The following is a 20,323-nucleotide window of genomic DNA, read 5'->3' on the forward strand; positions in this document are numbered from 1 at the left end:
TTTTTCTTTGCCGTGTGTTTCTGGCGCGCTTTATCGAGGGATCAGTGACACAATTGGAGCGCGCTGGAGTGATCACATGGGAAACTCCATCTGCGGCCTGTTGCAACTCGTTTGATACTGCCCTTTCCCAGGTATTTTTTAACTCCATGTCTTCGGCAGAGTGAGACGGGTTGCCGACGAGTGCGGGGCGCTTGCCAGATATTCCTGTGTAATTGTGCCCTTAAAATCCACCCAGCAGTTGTGCCTCTCGTGTGGCTACTTCTGCGTGTGATCAGGACCATAATGAATTATAAGGGGTTTCTGTCCTAAATAAAATCTGAAATGTAAAATAAATATATGCCAAATGACTAAAGCATCTGAATACTGATTTGTTTCTGTTTTTCTATCCCTTTTCTTGTATTTTTACAGATATGTTTACCAGCTAGAAGCCAGCACATGGGGTGGTAGCAATGCTAGTGAAAAGTATGTTGTCCAAACCCCAGTAGCAACACCAGAGGAAATTCCTGTCCCATATAACGTCACTGTGATAGATGCATACTCCATATTTGTAGCTTGGGACAGTCCTGGTAAGCATGTGCTTTTGTGTCCTATCTAGAAAATCTAGGGAATGCAGTAAACAAGACAAAGATGCTGAAGAAATGTATTTCCCCCCCTGTGCTTGCTGCTTAGGGGTGGGGGTTGAAATGTGCACTATTTTCTGTCTCAAGCATCAAAATATCTTGGACTTTCTCTGGATGATGTAAAAGCAGTGAGTGAAATAATTAAGTAATCGACTGTGTTCCATTCAGATACATTGTGAATTTTAATTTAATGCCGATTAGCTAGTTGTACCAACACCTTTCTTATACATTTGCTAAACATAAGTACATAAGAGAAGCCAATGTTGGATCAGGCCAATGGCCCATCCAGTCCAACACTCTGTCACACAGTGGTCAAAAATACCAGGTGCCATCAGGAGGTCCAGCAGTCGGGCCAGGACACTAGGAGCCCTCCCACAGGAGGTTTCAGTTAGTAGTCACTTTAAAACAGAGATTCTACTTTCTTTTTGACTCCTTGGCTGGCTTCAAGGCTCTCCATTCTCCTGAAAGGAAATACTGAGAACCAGCATACAAGGGTTCCACCTTCTGGTATCTAGCCTTTACCAGCAAAGGATGGCAAGAGATTAAACTTGCATTTTTGTTTCCCTCATTTCTTCCAGGCATTTATTTATTTGAAATATTTAAATTCCACTTTTATACCCCTCTTAGATCCCACTAAACTACATTTTGTTCCCCTCCTTTCTACTACGTGTTTGTTCATTAGAAATATTTATATCCCACTTTTTTAGGACAGCAAACAAACTATCTCAAATCATGCAGTATAAGCACTATCAATAAAATGGAGCTGTACAGAAGCCAATTAAAAGGCAGCAATTCAGTCATTGTAAAAAAAAAACACACCCAACCTTTTAGTCCATGTGGCATGTTGTTGAAATATAAAACAGTCTTAACATGTTGTCGAAGGCTTTCACAGCCGGAGTTCATTAGTTGCTGTAGATTGCACGGCCACATCCCGGAAAATCTACAGCAACTAAAGTCTTAACATGACTTCAAAATGCCAAGAAGGTAAGAGCCAGATGAATCTCCTTATAGAGGACATTCCTGATTTTTGTGAAAAGGCCCTGTCTTCTGTTGCCACCTACTATAAATCTGACAGTGGGAGCACATCAAAAAGGGCCTCAAATAATGGCTATAAAATGGAAAAAAGTCATAAATCCACTAAGATGCTTAAGGAGATGGAACAGCTTTCCTGCGAGAAAAGGCTAAAGAGTCTAAGACTCTTCATTTTAGGAAAAAAAAGATGGTTAAAGGAGGGGGTAGTGATACAGGTTTGTAAAATTAGGTATAAGGAGGGGAAATGTCAGTGTAAAATTACCCCTAAAGTCCAAAACAGTAGCATTTGATTTCAAAATGGGGAACTTTATAAAAATGAGGGGACTAGTTAGAAGAAAGTTGAAAGGGGAACACAAGATAGTCAGATCTCTAGAGGATGCTTGGAACATATTTAAAACCACACTAATAGAAGCCCAGGTAGAATGAATTCCCCAGGTAAGGAAAGGTACTGCCAAGTTTAGAGGGATCCCTGCATGCTTAATGACCAAATTCAAGGAAGCCATAAAAGGCAAAATGCCGTCTTTTAAAAAGTGGAAGGTCTGCCCTGATGAAAAGTACAGAAGGGAACACAAGTTCTGGCAAAGGAAGTGTAAGTTAATTATTAGACATGCAAAAAAAATAGGATTCAAGGAGCAGATTGCTAAAAGCATCGAGGCAAACATTTAGCATTTCTTTAAATATATCCAAGGCAGGAAACCACCCACAGAAGCAGTTGGCATTTGGATGATCAATGACCAAAAAAACGATTGCTAAAGGAAGACTGGAAGATGACAGAGAAGCTAAAAGAATTATTTGCATCTGTGTTCGCTGTACCCAGGTCAGGTTGCCACTGGCTGGCAACTAATGGGAGTCTGGGTGGAGTGAGGACATGAGAGGCACCATTAATGTGATTGCATTATATCACTTCCACAGAAAAACTGGAAGTGACATCACCTCACTCTAGGAATCACCAGAAACTCTATTGTTTCTGGTGATTTATAGAGTAGAGTAACATTACTTCTGGGTTTCCCCGGAAGTGACATATTGCTGTCATGCCAATGGCACTTTTAAAACTTATTTTTCTCCTACTGGCTGACAGAGTGGCAGCAGGCAATGGAGGTTGCCAGCAGAACGTCTGCCTGGTGTCCTTATACCCAAGGCAGAACCACTTTTTTCAGGAAGGGAGTCTGATGAAAATAGTCAAACAATGGCACTTTTAAAACTTATTTTTCTCCTACTGGCTGACAGAGTGGCAGCACGCAATGGGGGTTGCCAGCAGAACGACTTTTGCCTGGTGACCTTATACCCAAGGCAGAACCACTTTTTTTCAGGAAGGGAGTCTGATGAAAAGAGTCAAATTGAAGTGATGAGAGATGACATTGTAGACATAAGAACATAAGAGAAGCAAATGTTGGATCAGGCCAATGGCCCATCCAGTTCAACACTCTGTCACACAGTGGCCAAAAATACCAGGTGCCATCAGGAGGTCCAGCAGTGGGGTCAGGACACTAGGAGCCCTCCCACTGTTGCCCCCCCCCAGCACCAAGAATACAGAGCATCACTTGCACCAGACTGAGAGTTCCTATCTATACCTTGTGGCTAATAGCCACTGATGGACCTCTGCTCCATATGTTTATCTAATTCCCTCTTGAAGCCGTCCATGCTTGTAGCCGCCACCACCTCCTGTGGCAGTGAATTTCATGTGTTAATCACTCTTTGGGTGAAGAAGTACTTCCTTTTATCTGTTCTAACCCAACTTCTCAGACCTGTTGGGGAAAATAAGTGGCCAAGTCCTGATGGCAGACACCTGAGGGTTCTTAGAAAACTCAAATGTGAGATTGTTAATGTGGTGGCAGAAAGTGCTGTCAAGTTGCAGCCGATTTATGGCAACCCTATAGGGTTTTCTAGGCAAGAGACTAACTGAAGTAGTTTGCCATTGCCTGCCTCTGCATAGCAACCATGGACTTCCTTGGTGGTCTCCCACTGAAATACTAGTCAGGGTCAACTCTGCTTAGCTTCCAAGATCTGATGAGATAGGGCTAGCCTGGGCTATCCAGGTCAGGGCATTTATTTATCTACTAACCAGTATATGTAATTTGTCACTAAATTTAGCCACTGTACCAGAAGACTGGAGAGTAGCAAATATTACACCAGTTTTTGAAAAGGATTCTGAGAGGAAACCAAGCAAATACAGGTCAGGAAGGCTAATGTCTGTCCCAAGTAAGTTAGAAGAAACTGTAATTATTATTATTTTTACATCTAGAGGAACAAAGTCTGCTGAGGGCAAATCAGCATGGCTTTTGCAAAAGGAAGTCCTGCCTCACCAACTTTTTGGAATTCTTTGAGAAAGTGAACAAACATGTAGATAATGTTGACTCGGTTGACATTATATACTTAGACTTTCAAAAGGCTGTTGACAAGGTACCTCACCAAAGACTCCTGAGTAAATTTAGCAGTGATGAGATAAGATGACAGGTCCTGGTATGGATTAATACTTGGATAAACAATATGAGGGAAAGGTTAAATGACAGGGGGGAAAGAGCAGGAATAAATGGACAGTTCTGATATTGCAGAGAAGTAAGCATTGGAGTCCCATGAGGATTAGGGTTGCCAGGTGCAGTTTCTGTCAAGAGTTCTCTCAGCCCCACCTACCTCACAGGGTGTCTGTTGTGGGGAGGGGAAGGGAAAGGAGTTTGTAAGCCGCTCTGAGACACCTTTGGGTAGCGAAGGGCGGGGTATAAATCCAATCTCCTCCTTCTCCTCCTCCACCTGGCTGGTGGGGGGCTCCCGGCCCACTTCCAGGAGACAGGAAGTGGTTCTGGGCCACTTCCAGTAAAACCAGAAATTCCTGCCCCAATGTGCTGACATCACTCGGAAGTGACATAGGCATGTCAGGGATCTCTGGGGGAACCACTCTGGTATTTCGGCAAGCTCTATGGTAAATTTGGCCAAATGTACTATAGAGTTTTCCCCAGTACCAGAGCATTGCCCCCAGACATCCCTGATGTGCCTACATCACTTGTGGGTGACATCAGCACATCGGGACAGGCACTTGCAATGTTAATGGAAGTGGCCAGGAAAGCATCATTTGGGGGTGGGATTTCCCTCCGCTGGCGTGCTGGTTGGTGATGGGGAAACACCCCCCCAAAAGCAGGGGTTCCTAATGAGTATTGATATTGATGCCAATATTATTTAGTTTGTTCGTAAATGATCTAGTTTTGTGGGTAAGCAGTGTAGTGGCTAAGTTTGCAGATGGCACAAAATTATTCAGGATGGTGAAAATGAAGGCTGACTGTGAGGTTCTCCAGGAGGATCTCCACAAATTGGGTGAGCAGGCAACAATGTGGCAAATGAAGTTCAGTGTAGGTAATTTTAAGGTGGTACAACTCAGAGGGGAAAATCCCAGCTTTAAGTATATGCTAATAGGTACAGCGTTCCGTGCGCCTTGGTGTTTAGTCATGCTGGCCGCATGACCACGGAAACGTCTTCGGACAGCGCTGGCTCTTCGGCTTTGAAACGGAGATGAGCACCGCAACCCTAGAGTTGGACTCGACTGGCTTTCGAGCAAGGGAACCTTTACCTTTTTTTTTGAACTTTCTGAGACTGAGAAGGAAAAAACCTTGGAACTGTAGTGGATAGCTCAATGAAAGTATCAATCCAGTGTCGCATCCAGCCAATTAGATAAGCAGGCTGCCTCTTCCTCTCTTCTTCCATCCCCTTTTGGGGATGGAGGGTCAGGGTCAGGCAGAATGCCTTTTCCACTCTCCCTTCCTCCTTTGGGGGTGAGGCCAGGGAAAGCTGTGGGGAGGGGTCTTTCCCCAGGGTTTTTCACTCCTAGTCTGTCCCTACTCAAGGATCGTTCTGATAAAATGAAGGAGAGGAGAATGAAGTAAGGTGCTTTGAATCCCTATTGTGGAGAAAGGTGGACTATAAATGAAGTAAAAAATATAATTGAAGATGGAGGTGCAGATGAAAGGTGGGTGGAAAGGAGAGAAGGTAGAGAATATGGAGGTTGGCAGGTGAAACGAAAGGGGAAATAATGTGGGGAACTTGAGAAGGGGAAAATGGGTGCCCTTTGCAAATCCTTACAGGTTCTCCACTGTAAAACCGGGCCTACCCTGCAATTGGCACTGTGCAACTGGACCATAGGGTTGCTGAGTAGAAGGTGCCAGGGCAGGGCAGGATGGAAAACTGAAGATGGGAAGAAGGTAAAGGTAGGTTGGCTGCTGGATAGTAAGGTGAAGAAGCAGGAAAGGGGAGAAGTTTGAAGGCTTTCAAGGAAGAGAAACAGGAAATAGTGGGGGGGGGGATTTGCCCTGCAAGTCCTTGCAGATTCCCTCTTGTAATTACCTGATTTTTTTAAAAAAAAAACCAAAACACCACCTCTGTATCTATATATTGTCTTGTATCTATATATTGTCACATTTCTAACTTCTTTATGTTGGAAAATATATGGGAATTTGTCAAAATGAACCTGTTGATTCCTCTACTTAATTAATTGAAATAGTTATACTGTACTTTTTGCCAAAGCCCTAGTTGTGTTGTATACATTAAAAACCACACAAACTAAAATAAAATAAAACAGCTATAGGAGGAATAATTATGCAATTGTTTTTCAGTGCAATTGTTCTATTATTTAAATATTCCTTCATTTTGCAAAATAGCCACTGGATAGCAAAAGGATATAAATGTTTATATTCAATGTAAACTTACCTGAAAACATTTGCATTCATGCTTGGAATAGTAAATATTCCAGTGATGCCTATTGAACCAAAGGGTTATAGATCTATAATATCCTGGGCTGTCAATCTTTTAGTTTTCAGAAGCACAAAATCCATTATAGAAATGCTATAATATATGAAAAAGATTAAAATCTTAAATTAAACTTTCCTCCTCTACTGCCTAGAAGGATTTAGCACCCAGAAAGAAGGCAGGTGAATTTGACTTATCATCTACAGTTGATTTCATTGGAAAGTGTTTCAGACTGTCTTAGTGTTGATAGTGTTTCATCGAAAGCTTTGAATATTCACTATTATAAAATGTTTTTGTGACCTTCTTGAAGCCTAATTCTGTGCAATTAGGCATAGCTAAGGCCATTGATTTTGAAGGATCTATGAAACCCCCTCCCAACAAGAATTATTTGTATATTTAATCAATAAATAAGTCTCTCTCTTTGCTTTTCCCATTCTTCCTCAATTTGTTTGAACTATACAAATTTTAAATGAAATAAAATGTAAGGATTAATTAAAATAAATTCATATTCATAACATGTCTTCAGACATTCATTATATACGCATATATGAGATGTCAAGGGGTGGTAACTTTTTCTTCAGAAACAGTACCTATTTCAGTGCTAGATGCTGGGGACCAGCAATAAGAGATGGCCATTATTGGGCTCCTTTTTGGGACCTTTGGACATAAAAGGCCATATCTAGCTGGCTGCTCCTGTGTATCTAGTTGGCTACACCCTGGACTAGATGACTCAACAGTGCTCATTTTGTATTCCAAGACACTTCAAGCATATCATTAACATTTGAAACATGTGTGTGCTATATCCAGATCAGGGACACATGTATTTTTCTTCATTGGAAATATACAAGTTCTACTCTGTGAAGGATTATTTGGTTAGCAGAATGCTCAAGGCACATAACGCAGCAGGGTCTATTTGGTTAGTGTGTGCTAAGAAGAAACAAAGTTACACATGGAACGTCTTTATCTTTGCAGATCTGAATCCTTTATTGTAAGGAACTTCATTCTAGACAGGATAGAGTAGAGATAGGATTCTAATATAGTCTAACTAGCTGGGATGAATAGAGATGCAGGAATCATGTCCTGCTCTCATGAGGCCAAGATGGAGAAGAGCAGCACAGTATGGAGAGAAGGTGTTAGACTGGAAGGAAGGAAGATTCCCTTAGAGTAACAATTTACACATCAAAGGGAGAGCATCAGAGTAGTAGAAGAGAACAATTATCAGTGTTCTGGCATCCCTATCTCTCTGACTGTCTTATAGACCCCCTCTAAAGTCTGAGGCTAAAATACAGCAGAAAGTCCTTCACTTCCAACACTCTGTACATTAATGATATGCACAGATATAGGAAGTATGATTCTCTAACACTTTTTGTGTTCCTATATATGATTACCTGGTATGAATTTGCACTCAGTCGATGATGAATTTTAACTTGGTAGTGGAAAGTGCTGTCAAGTCACAGTTGACTTATGGCAACACTGTTCGTTTTCAAATCAAGAGACATTCAAAGGTGGTTTGCCATTGCCTGCCTCTATGTAGCAGCCCTGAATTTTTTTAGTGGTCTCCTGACCCTTCTTAGCTTCTTAGCTTCTGAGATTTGATGAGATCAAGCTAGCCTGGGCCATCTAGGTCATGACTAATTTTTAACTTTCTTTTTAAAAACTTTTAGAATTCAAGTTTGATCTGGAATATATTTTACTATATTTAAACCTCTGTATCCTATGTTTGTATGTATGAATGGTCAGTGAACAATACTCAAATAGTAATATCATTGGAAATGCAAGAAGCACCCTTGAACCCTCACTTTTTATCTCATGTTCAACATTATTCTAAACTAGGAATAAGGCCCGTTGTGAAAATAAGTACAATGAGCTCTAGAAAGAGGCTCTGGGAGAGGGCAAAGGCCTTGGCCACGCAGTGTCAATTTGCTGTGGTAACCTCCTCAAACCCCACCCTCTTCAGACTCCATCCCTCAAATCTCCAGGAATTTCCCACCTGGAGTTGGCAACCCTATCTCCCTCCCAGCCAATCATCAACCTACCTTTATTTCTCCCTCACTCTTCAGCTTTCCATCTCCCCCCCCCCTGCAGCCTCTACCCAGGAGGAAAAATAGTCTTTCTCTCCAATGGGGACCAAAGCAGCTTACATCATTCTCCTCTCCCCCGTTTGACTTGCACAACAACCCTGTGAGGTAGGTTAGGTTGAAAGTCTGTGACTGGTCCAAAATCAGCCAGTCAGCATCTACAGCAAGAACTTGGATCTAGCAGACCCTGCTCTGAAGCACTGACTGCTATGCCTAGGGTAACCAACCTCCAGGTGGAGCCTGAAGATCACCAGGTATCACAACTGAACTCCAGACAGCAGACCTCTGCCCCCTGGAGGAAATAACTGCTTTGGAAGGTGGGCTTTATGGCATTCTGTTCAGCTGAGGCCTCTCCCCTCCCCAAACCCTGGCTTCCATAGACTCCACCAGAAAATCTCCAGGAATCTCCCTACCTGGAGCTGGCAACCCTAGCTCAGGACTGGCCGCAATAAGTTCCTAATAAAGGCCTGCGAAGGGTTTCCTTCCTTTGTCTGAACCAACCTTGGTTGCCTACTGTGGTGAAACAAGCTCTGTGAGAAGAAATATGTCATGAACTCCCTCACTGAGACAATTTGGGTAAATATTTCATTCATGTATGAAAGGAAATGCTTCCTCCCCCTCTCTCTTTTCCTTAAAACCACCCAATGCAGCAGGTTAGGCTGAGAGTCTGTGACAGGCCAAAAGTCACATAGTGTGCTTTGTGGCTATGTGGGAATTTGGTCTCCCCAGTCTTAGACCAACACTCTAACAACTACACCACTCACGTACTGGATACTCAATATGAAGCTCAAATGCATCTCAGAATGCACAGTAAATCCACAGTAAACACTGGCTCCTCTGATACCCAAACCCAAAATTATGGGAGCATTTGTTTGGTTGAAGTAGGGTCCAGGACTGCAGAATCGCCTCACTTTTTATGTTTGGTGAACCAGCTTTATCTCTCCCCCTCATGTACAGATGCACAGAGATTAAAAAATGCTATTTCTATATCTTCCATTTCTTTTCCTCTAAAGGTGCAAGTCTCAGGATACCAAATTTACCTTAACTTCCAGCATTTGAATCACTGGCCTAAGCCCCCCCCACACACACACACATAACTAAAGATAAATATTCTCATTTCCTCCATTTTTTTTTTGCTGCAAGTCCCAGGATACCAAAATCACCTTAACTTCTAGTACATTATATGTTTCGATGATACACAAGTTGAAAGTAGGGGCTTTAGGCAGAACTTCCAAAGATCTCATATTAAAAATAGGGTAAGGCAGTAGAGGAGTACCAAAGACCCAGAGAAAGAAAAGCACAGTTGGCAACCTAAGTTTAAGCACAGTTTAAGCCTAAGCAGCTCAGGGAGACATAGCCCTCTCTGGGAAATCCCAGTGGGGACTTGAACCCTGCTGCCCTTTCCCCCCATAGTTTACACCCCTGCTGTTAGAAGTTTCTGGTTGGAACCTACCAATGTATTCAACTACGTTCAGGGCCTTTCTCTAGCACCAACAAGCCTTCCTGCAGAGGAAGAGGCTCTTCTTCCTGAGAAATGCTCTGCATTTAGGTGAGCAGAATGGTAAGATCCAGTCCATTTTGGGGGGAAATGTTGGTGTGAGCCAGTGTTCCCTCTAAGCTGAGTTAGTGTGAGCTAGCTCACAGTTTTTTAGCCTCCAGCTCACAGATTTTTGTCTTAGCTCAGGAAGGATGGCTCCAGGGCAAACTAATTTATGCAGTAGCCAAATCGCTCGCTCACAACTTTAATGCCAGTAGCTCACAAAGTAGAATTTTTGCTCCCAAGACTCCACAGTTTAGAGGGAGCATTGGTGTGAACGTGTAGTTTTATAAATGCTCTAACAGAAGTGAAAATTATGTGTTTGCCTTGTCCTGTCTCAGCTGGCTTTCAGGGACTAAAATTATAGGGGAGTTCAACTCAACCCAGGTCTGAGAGAAATGGATAAGAGGGTGTTTCAATGGGATAGGTGGTGCAGCCAGTCACTTCAGTTTCATCCCTGAAAAAGGCATATGAGATTAAGCCATGTGTCTCACAGCAGATATTCTGGGCAGGTTGGCTCTTCTTCGTCTATTTAGTTTTATTTTCCAGGCGAGTTTACTTTTTCTATGAATGACTCTTCAGTTATGCATTCAATACATCATATTGAAATACTGTATTTCTCCCTTTTACATTCAAAGGTCACCCTTTATAATAAGGGTTGGCAGTGATTCTCCCATTGAGACAGTCGTTTTAATTGATATTGTCTCCAAGAATAAAATTGCTTTTTATTAATCAAGTTTTGATGAGAGGCTAGTTGGCCACAAGTCTATGGAAAGAGGCTACATTTTGGCATTCGATCCTCTGGTCTTCCATAATAAATTTAGATCATATAATCACCCATAGGATTAATTATGGGCTACCTATCCATGGAGTCTCCTATTATTTTAATGATGATGTTTCATCGGCAGTGATGTGTCCAAATTCCATAACTTTATGGATGTAATAATTCAAAACTTCTATCTTAACTAAATGGCAAGGTGTCCAAGCAGTGCTTTAAGTGGCAGATTAAGAAAAGTAGATACTTGACTCACCTCAGTCATTATGGAAAATAAGGCTTTATTTTTTGAAAGAGAAAGCCATGGTGAATCAGTGCACTGTGACCTTTACCCATATGGTGCAGTGGACTAACTGTATATGTATTCACGGATCTAGCTGTATATATGTATTTATATAGATGCCATTTCACAACATTCTGTCTCATTCTGTCATAACTTGGACAGAACCAGGGGGTTCCAGGGTTTACCCACCCCTCTAATGTTCTTGCTTGTATCTCTTTAATTTTTCCCATACAGGTATTCATTTATTTATCGTATGGCATCCCATACAGGTAAATTGTTGCTATTAACTTGTGCTGGAAAAAGTGAAACACTGTCCTTGAGGGATATAGAACATGACCTCCACCCCAACACTCAGTGTCCAGGCCTTAATTCCACAGGGGAGCATACGTTAGCACCTCAAGGAATCCTCACTATATATGGTATTTCCTGTATAGGCATGATGGCCATTCTAAAAGTGTGTGTGAGAGAGTGAGGGAGAGAGAGAGAGAGAGCACAGCTTGATCCACCTCTTGAAGCACAGGTGGATTCCTATATGCTGCAATTGACCCCACCTGTGCATTCACGAAGACACACATGCAAGCAGTCCAAATGGCTTGTCTATGCCCTCTCTGTAACTTCATTGAGCTATTAGTCTCTGTACCCAGTATAAGTCACATTGTTAGCCCAAGCCCCCACTTGCCACATAAAGTTGGTACCCAGGCTAGGTTACGACCAAAGCTGGCATAGGGCAAACATAGCCCTCTCTTTATGCATTTCCTGTCTGTCATCTGTGCAGCTTTGAGAGGGTTCTGACTCTGGTATAGTTGGAGTACGTTCCTTAGCTTGCGCACCTATTATGCAAATAGTCTCTTTGCTAATTCCCCCTTCATAAACAGAGATCCGGTGTTGCAGCTAACATATGCCCCATCCAACTCTCTGTCTCTGTTTAGTTCAAATTATATGTGCCGTGGAGCACAAGTAACTTACACTGAGGTGCAAAAGAATAATGAATGAGGATATGGAATGTGTACATAGGCCTCCCATTTCTCTTCACAACCAGTTATATATAATACAAACTATCCAAGGCATTCCATCCCACTTTTCTAACACTTTGTCTCACACTAGCATGACCAAAACCCAGAGTCTAGGGCAGAGTTATGCTGATTGATCTGACTTTTGTGATCTCCATTGAGGTATTTCTTTTCATCTTTCTTTCTCTCTCTTTCTCTCTTCCTTTCTCTCTTCTTTCCTTCCTTCCCCTCCCCCATCTATTTGCTTTCTTTGTTTCTTTCTCTCTCTTTCCCACACTTTTTTCCTTCCTCCCCCACCTACCTTCCTTCCTTCCTTCCTTCCTTCCTTCCTTCCTTCCTCTCTCTTTCTCTCTCTCCCTTTCTTCCTCCCCCTCCCCATCTGTTTGCTTTCTTTTTCTCTCTCTCTCTCTTTCTTCCCACCTCTTTTATTTTTTCTTTCCAACTCTCTCTCTCTTAGACGAATAAATATCATTAGCAAATAAATATATGTCATTGGACTAATAAATATCATTATCAATATCTGTTTTTACCCATTTTTTATTTTTGACCGTCTCATTTAATGTTAATAAAAAGCAAATCTGCATATTTTGTCAATTAAAACGTAGGTATAATATTTGTTCATGTCTTGCGGCTCTCGAACATCTGACATTTATTTTATGTGGCTCTTAAGTTAAGCAAGTTTGGGTACCCCTGGTATACCCCATTGTAGTTGCTTGAGTGCACTAGCTGCACTGTGCCAGAGTAAAAGGCTTTTAGATGGGACGATCCTGGCTGACTTGCATAGCTTGTAGTAGAAGATAAGATTGTATTTTTTATCCGAATATTTTGTATTAATGAAAATCAGCTGATTTCTGTAAGTACTTACATCATACCACATATACACAAAACCATCCATATATACTAGCCTTGTGAATAGCATTTTTGGTTGTTGTTCAGTCGCACAGTCGAGTCCGACTTCGCGACCCCATGGACCAGATCACGCCAGGCCTTCCTGTCTTCCGCCGTCCTCTGAAGTTTCCTCAACTTCATGTTCGTTGCATCTGTGACACTGTCTAACCATCTCATTCTTTGCCATCCCCGTCTTCTTTGACCAGGAACAATATAACTGAATTGGAAGCTCTGAAATACAACAGAAGTTATCCTAGAGCGCTATGTTTTTGCAGGATTTCAAATTAAATTAATAGCTTTTTACCAACTGAGTTCTATAGTTTCTTGGATCATTAGTCTCTAGAACAGAACTGTTTACTTTTTATCCATGCTTTCTCATATATATTTTTCTTTATGAGACACCTTTGCTTTGAAGTAAATTTGCAATTTCTTCTTCACAAAATTGCCTATTATTCATTGTCCAAATGCAGAGGAAAAAGAGGGGGACACACAAACACCCCAATATGCTATTTGATTGACTTGTCCTGTTGGAGAGTCTGCACCTACTGTGAAATGAAGTCATGGAGGAAAAAGCAGAATAATTTAACTTTTTTATTTGTAAAGATAATCAGGGTTTTCTGATTACATCTTAACTTCATAAATGTTAAATAACCTATCAGCATCTAGTTGTTGTAAATTATGAAAAGGAGTATTGCTGGGAATATTAACCAACTAAATCCTTGTTCTTTAGTGAACATGAAAATGCGTTATGGCAGGTTGTCATTGTGCTCACGGTAACTTTGACACCAAATAACAAAACTGCCATTTGCACTTAGGGTAAATTGGTTGACTTGTGCTTTTACTGTTCCTTTTATTCTGACACAAATTTATGAATTCTGGAACTAACCAAGTCGTGTGGTTTCCCAGCTGACTTTAACAAATCTGCCCATTTCATTCCATTCACTCTTCAAAACATCACTGTAGTAGTTTCAGACTTGAAACAGATATTTTTAAACCAGTGAGCTAGTCTGACTTCCTCATTTCCTATGAACATTTACTTCTCTCATTTTCAAAGGTATCAGTGACTGAAGCAGATATGTTATAACAGCGTAAGGCAAGTGTAGCAAACAGTGGTGTGCATTTGGATCTATCCGAGCCAAAAATATACCCGAAAAATAACTTATTGGTATATTTTGGCTTCCTAAATGTGTCTGGATTTTCTCAGGGAAAATGGGGGGGAATTCTGGAGAAAATTCTGGATATATTCCGGAAATTCATGTAGATTTGAAAACAGTGGAGCAGCAGGAGCAGATTTCTCCCACCCAGGCCCATAGCCAGGATTTTGTGGCTTGTGGGGCAAATTTTTTGTTTGGTGGGGCTGGAGTTCTCAGTGCAGAAAGAAAACCCAGAATTCTGAGGATTATGACACAGCTACTCTTCTTTCTCTGAGTCTTTTCAAGCTGTCTATTCTACATAGGTGTTCTTATGCTAGCAATCACCCTTTGCCTATTCACCATTTAGCCAAAAAAAAGGCAGCCCAGCCACAGTCGCTGTGCCTGAGGTGAGCCAATCACTACCTGCAGGTACAGCTCTGTGCTGCCTTTTCCTGCCACCAGGTTTAAACTGGGCAGCAGGAGAATGCAGCCCAGCTGGGATCGCTGTCCCTGTGGGGAGTTGATAGTTCCTTGCAGGTGCAGTTCTGCACTGCTTTCTCCTGTCATCCAGTTTAAACTGGGCTTCTGGATCGGAGTGGTATTTTTTACCAACATTTTTCAGTTCAGGCCTGTAGGACCCACCAAAATTCAGGAGTTCCTAACAATCCTGGATCCGAATACCGGTATTTGGGTCTGGGATTTTTCAGGAATCCTGAATTATTATTTATTTTTTTTTGGGGGGGGGGGGGCCCATAAACCCCAATAGACCCGAAATGAAAAATACCAATATTTTTTTTACATACCCCTGTGTAGCTATGTAGTAGTAATGTTCCAAGGAAAGCCACATTAATTTTCAGTGCATTGTTTCTGACACGTTTTGTGTAACATATTGTACTTTCTTCCTGAGTAGATTCTTTCAAGGCAGTCTGTTCATTTATATCTATGTCCTTATTATGATTTTTAGTACCACCCTCAGACATTTTTTTGCTCATCAAGTGAAGAATCTGACTGCACCTATCACATTTTTATTCCACCACTACTCCAAGAAGCTCAATGTCGCATACATTGTTGTCCTCAACTCAATTTTATTCTTACAACAAAACAGTGAGGCAGGTTAGCTTGAGAAGAGTTAGTGACCCACAGTCTCCAAGTTAGCTTCACGGGTAGGGATGTGAACCCTGGTCTCTTCAGCCTAGTCTAACATGAATATACCACATTGGCATTGACAACTTATTTTTCAATAACTTCCCAAGGAAGCCTGAACTCGGCAAAATAGCACCTCCTTTGGAATCTGTTGTCCAAAGTGACTAATGCTTCTGGATTCATAGTAGAACTGGCAGGTGGATTCCCACTCATTTGAGAAGCCTACTCACTGCCCCAGTCTTTCCCTGTCAACCCAAACAACTTCCTAAGATTGTAGTGATGATACACTGGATATTGTTGTGATGATGCCCATGCTGTCATGAGTTTCTTCAGAAAGACCATGATACCAATGTTGACGTATGGAATTGTGGAATTTCAGGCCTTGTTGTCTTGTACTTTTAATCAAATGGTTGAAAGCTCAGGTCATGTTGGAGTGTGCTTAGAGAATAGCAATAGTTGGGTGTCAAGGCAGCATAGTGGACTAGTTCAGGCCTCTTATGGCAGCTGTTCTTTACCTTACCTTCATTGGTGGAAAGAAAGAAAATGGCCCATAAGAATGAAAAGCCCTAAATACATGAACAACTTGGGTATTTAAAAATTATAAGCTGCCGCACTGGTTCAGCAAAACACATCTGAAAATATTAGTACTGATGAAACACAGTCTTATCATCCTGTTAGTGGGGATGTTTGGCAAGGTGCCAGTAGTGAAAGGAGAGACAGTTTTCCAGGTATGTGCACCCCAGGTCATTAAGAGCTTCAAAAGTAAGAACGAGCATTCTAAACTGAACTGGAAATAGGTAGCCTTTCAGCACAGGTATTACTAGTTTCATGCTGGCATGCACCACTTTTTTGCACTGTCTGAAGTTTTTGAGATGTCTTCAGGGACAGTCACACATAGAATGTGTTACAACAATGCAGTCTCAGGTGGACAGCAGTGTGGATCAGCAAGGCTTCTGTCAACTTATCCAAGGCACCTGCTAGCAAGTTTCATGATAAACTGGCAGATGACCAATCCTGCTCCTGCTGCTGGGCATCTGCTAGCAAGTTTCATGATAAACTGGCAGGTGACCTGTTCTGCTCCTGATGTTTAACATAAGGTATATACAGTCAAGGCTTTCTGTTCTGCCTTGAGCCACTATTGTTGGTGAGAGATATGGGATATAAATATTTGAATAAATAAATATTATAAATAAAAGCTTGCTACTGTCTGCACTGGGAATCTGCAAAAGGAAAAAGACTCATAAAGAATTATAGCCACCACCACTTCCCCATCCTCTAGTTTAGACCTGGTGAAGCATTATATATCCAGAAAGAGTCAACTGAGATAGAATAATATAGTCAGCTTCTGTCCAAGCTAGGTCCATGATTTCTTCTGAAAGCAATTCATGCATTGCAAAGATCATGTTCCTTACAAACCTGATATTTCACAACATCAAGAGAGGAGACAGGCCGTATCTCAGTGGCAGAGCATCTGCTTGGCATGCAGAAGGTCCCAGATTCAATCCCCAGCATCTGTAGTTAAAAGGAACGTACAGTAGGTGATGTGAAAGACCTCTGCCTGAGACCCTGGAGAGCTGCTGCCAGTCTGAGTAGACAGTACTGACTTTGATGGACCAGGGGTCTAATTCAGTATAAGGTGGCTTCACATGTTCAAGACTGAATCAGAAGGTACCACTGAGAACATCTCTATCCATATGCCTTTAGATGAGCCAGAGAGTTGGCAAGCAGTGAGTACCATGTCTCCCTGCTTGTCTCACACAACCTACACCCCTTCCACTCTCACACCTTCTGCTTTCATGCACCACCTCAATATCTTGAGACCTGTAGCAACAATTGGCCAACCTCTACTTGTGCTACAAAGTAACAGCATACTAGGTACCAAATATAACAACCCTCTCCTACAGACCCCACAACCTACCAGATTGGCTGCTAAAAGAGCTCAAAAATAACTCCCCCCAAAAGCCAGAGGAATGGTACTATTATTAAAGAAAACTAATTTTTGTATCCTACAGATCGATAGAGTTAGGAGGGAAGGCAGTATAGCCCAATCTTGTCAGATCTCAGAAGCTATGCAGGGTTGGTTCTTGGAAGTGATAGTGCCAAGGAAGACTCTGCAGAGGAAGGCAATAGCAAACCACCTCTGCCCCTTGCTGGGGTTGCCATAAGTCAGTTGCCACTTGATAGCACTTTACACATATACAGTGATTGATAGAACAGAAGTACATACACCATTCTCATATCATCTGTTAACAGCACACTTGGAATTCAGGACAGTTGGAGTATTTCCAGCTGATTTGCATGTGCATGCTAATCATTTGATGTCTCATTACTTGATGATGTATCTTTAATTGATTTCAGTCAACAGTGTGATAGTCATCCATTGATAAGAATTGTGTCTTGGTTGGTATTGGGAGTTATAAAAGTTCTGCCTGGGGAGATAAATCTCTGATGGGTGATATACAAATGCAAGTGATTTTGAAGCGCTGAACATGCAAGTGTAAATGTGATGCAAATATTAGAAAACATGTTTTAAATGTTGTGCCTCTGATACATACAGAGCTCCTCTGTATGCCAGAAGCCCCCAAATCAAAAATGTTGCATCTGTTCTACAGCAATTATCCTGTGTAATTTTGTCTGTTTTACAACAGGATTGTTTAAGACCAATGTGCCTTTGAAATACAACATATTATTAAATGCTGGCAGTATCTCACCCCTTATAAATTCAGTTGGGCAGCCAAATTTTGCTCTTTTGAATGGTCTGGATCCATACACGCAATATGAGATAAGGATACAAGCCTGCCAGGATGGTAAGACGTTAAGTAATTCTCTTTTGTGATCAGCAGACAGTGCAGTTTTGCAAAATAGATTCTGTTCAGCAAAACAGATAACATCTTATTTCAAAATTGAAGTGAAATGTTTACCTAGTAAAAGCAAAGCCTGGCACTGAGTGGTGCATTTTACATTTCTCCATATTATATCATGAATATTTTAAAAGAAAATTTAAAACGTTAGCATTTGGGGGAACATATTTCTTTTTATCAAATGCATTATGAAAAGCATAAAAGTGAGTTAGTTTTTTCAAATGTCCTAGAAGTACACATAGGATGATATCCATGCCATTACATCAGCAATTTTATTATTATTTATATAAAAGTCATAGAATACTGTTTTCTTATTCAGTTTTACAAGGAATGTCTGAAACTTGATCTAAAGAAACCTGTTAATAAGATATACGTGACTTGCACTGGTGTAACTCCACAAAAACTATTGATATTGAACTTCAGGATCCTGACCTGTTGGAAATTATAGGGAAACCAGGAAAATGGCTCGTTGTGGAAATAAATACGAGCTCTAGAAAGAGGCTCTGGGCGGGTGCCCTGGCCTTGGACACTCAGTGTCAATTTGCTGTGGCAACCTCAGCAGGGTATAATGACACTGAGTCCACCATTTTATCCAGAGGAACTGATCTTTGCTACCTAAAGAACAGTTGTAATTTTGAGTGGTCTCCACCCATCACCTGGCAACGATGGTTCCCCAAAAGGGAATGGTTGGTTTGGAGGGTGGAATCTATGGCTTTGTACCTGTCCGAGGTCCCATGCCTCCTGAAACCTCACCCTGTCCAGGCTCCATCCCTCACATCTCCAGGAATTTCACACCTGGAGTTGCCAACTCTCTCTCTTTCCCAGCCAATCATCAACCCACCTTTATTTCCCCCTCAGTCTTCAGCTTTCCATCCCCCACACACCTGCAGCCTCTCCCTTGCTCTGAAGCCCTGACTGCTACATCACATTGGCTGTTATACGGGGGCCACCTCAGCAGCATACAAGAATACAGAGCCCACCATTTTCTCTAGGGAAACTGATCTCTGCCATCTGGAAAGCAGTTGTAATTCTGAGTGATCTCCAGCCCTCACCTGGAGATTGGACACATTTTACCTCAGAACAGCAAACTGTTTAGAATGTTAGAGGCAAAAGCCAATCAAGTCACATATGCAAACGACCTCTGTGTTCCGAGGCAAAGGCCTATGGGGGGGAGAGGAATAGCAAACTGTTTAGAATGTTGGAGGCAAGACTCAAGCAATGCAGCCAGTGGATAGGAACAGATTCTGAGTGACACACCAGTGCGCCAACCAATTCTGGAGCGTGTGGAATGTTCTAGAGAAGTACTCCGCCATTCGGCTTTTATATATAAAGGATATGGCATTGATCCTATTGGGAGAACAACTGAGGAAGTACAGAGTGGTTTTGAAAGCTTAGGTTATCCTGTCCTTATATATAAAGCCATTTTCGCGTCCAGCGTTCGATGCGCACCAACAGTGGTTGGCCGCAAAAAGTGCCAGTCAGAAGAGCTGGCTGGGTTGGCTGGCTGCTTTGCAGAGTCCCACCCATGTCAACCCCAGCCAGCTTCTTCGACTCACTCTGCTCTGGTCCTCGGACAGGAGAAGACCATCTGCAGGGTAAGCGCAGGAGGCTCGCAAGGCCGAGGCAGGCAAGCCGGGGAGCACTCCAGAGGCCGCGGGGAGACATTTAAATGTCTCCCCAGGGCTTCAGAGGCCCAGCTGGAGAAGCCCTGCAGAGTTGCCGTTTTCTTCCCCACCACCACCAGTCCTGCGCCTTCTCTGGGCCCTGCCAGGCCCACAGTCACCGGTCCCCTTTCCCCCCCCCCACAAGTCCTGCAGCTTCCCTGGGCCCTGCCGCTTCCTTCTCCCCCCCCAAATCCTTGCACGTGGCTTCTCTGGTCCTCACCAGACCCAGGGTCGCCACTTCCTTCTCCCGCCCGATCCTTGCCTGCGGCTTCTCTGGGCCTCACCAGACCCAGGGTAGCCACTTCCTTCTCCCGCCCGATCCTTGTCCGTGACTTCTCTGGGCCTCACCAGGCCCAGGGTCGCCACTTCCTTCTCTCCCCCCCTCCCGAACTGTCCCCCTGGCTTCCCTGGGCCCTCCTAGGCCCAGGGTCACTGCTTCCTTCTCCTCCCCCCAATCCGGGAGATGCTTTCACAGCTCCCCCTGCCCTGCTTCTCCCACCTGCCTGGAAAGCCAGATGGAGAGGAGAAGCTTTTGCAGGCCCCCCGTGCCTCCCCCCCTTCTTCCTTC

General features: G+C 42.6%; 1 protein-coding gene across 1 annotated transcript in view; it reads left to right on the plus strand.

Moving 5' to 3' along the window:
* The window catches only part of USH2A (Usher syndrome 2A (autosomal recessive, mild)), a gene marked incomplete at its 5' end in the record, with an annotated part of 716,575 nt that overhangs the window by 586,204 nt on the left and 110,048 nt on the right, over positions 1 to 20,323 (plus strand). Inside the window, 2 exon segments of the mRNA XM_015424093.1 lie at positions 409 to 566; positions 17,879 to 18,037. Coding sequence (XP_015279579.1) covers positions 409 to 566; positions 17,879 to 18,037 — 317 coding nt within the window.

Source organism: Gekko japonicus, unplaced genomic scaffold, assembly GCF_001447785.1.
Source record: "Gekko japonicus isolate JY-2015 unplaced genomic scaffold, Gekko_japonicus_V1.1 scaffold810, whole genome shotgun sequence".
Lineage (NCBI taxonomy): Eukaryota > Metazoa > Chordata > Lepidosauria > Squamata > Gekkonidae > Gekko > Gekko japonicus.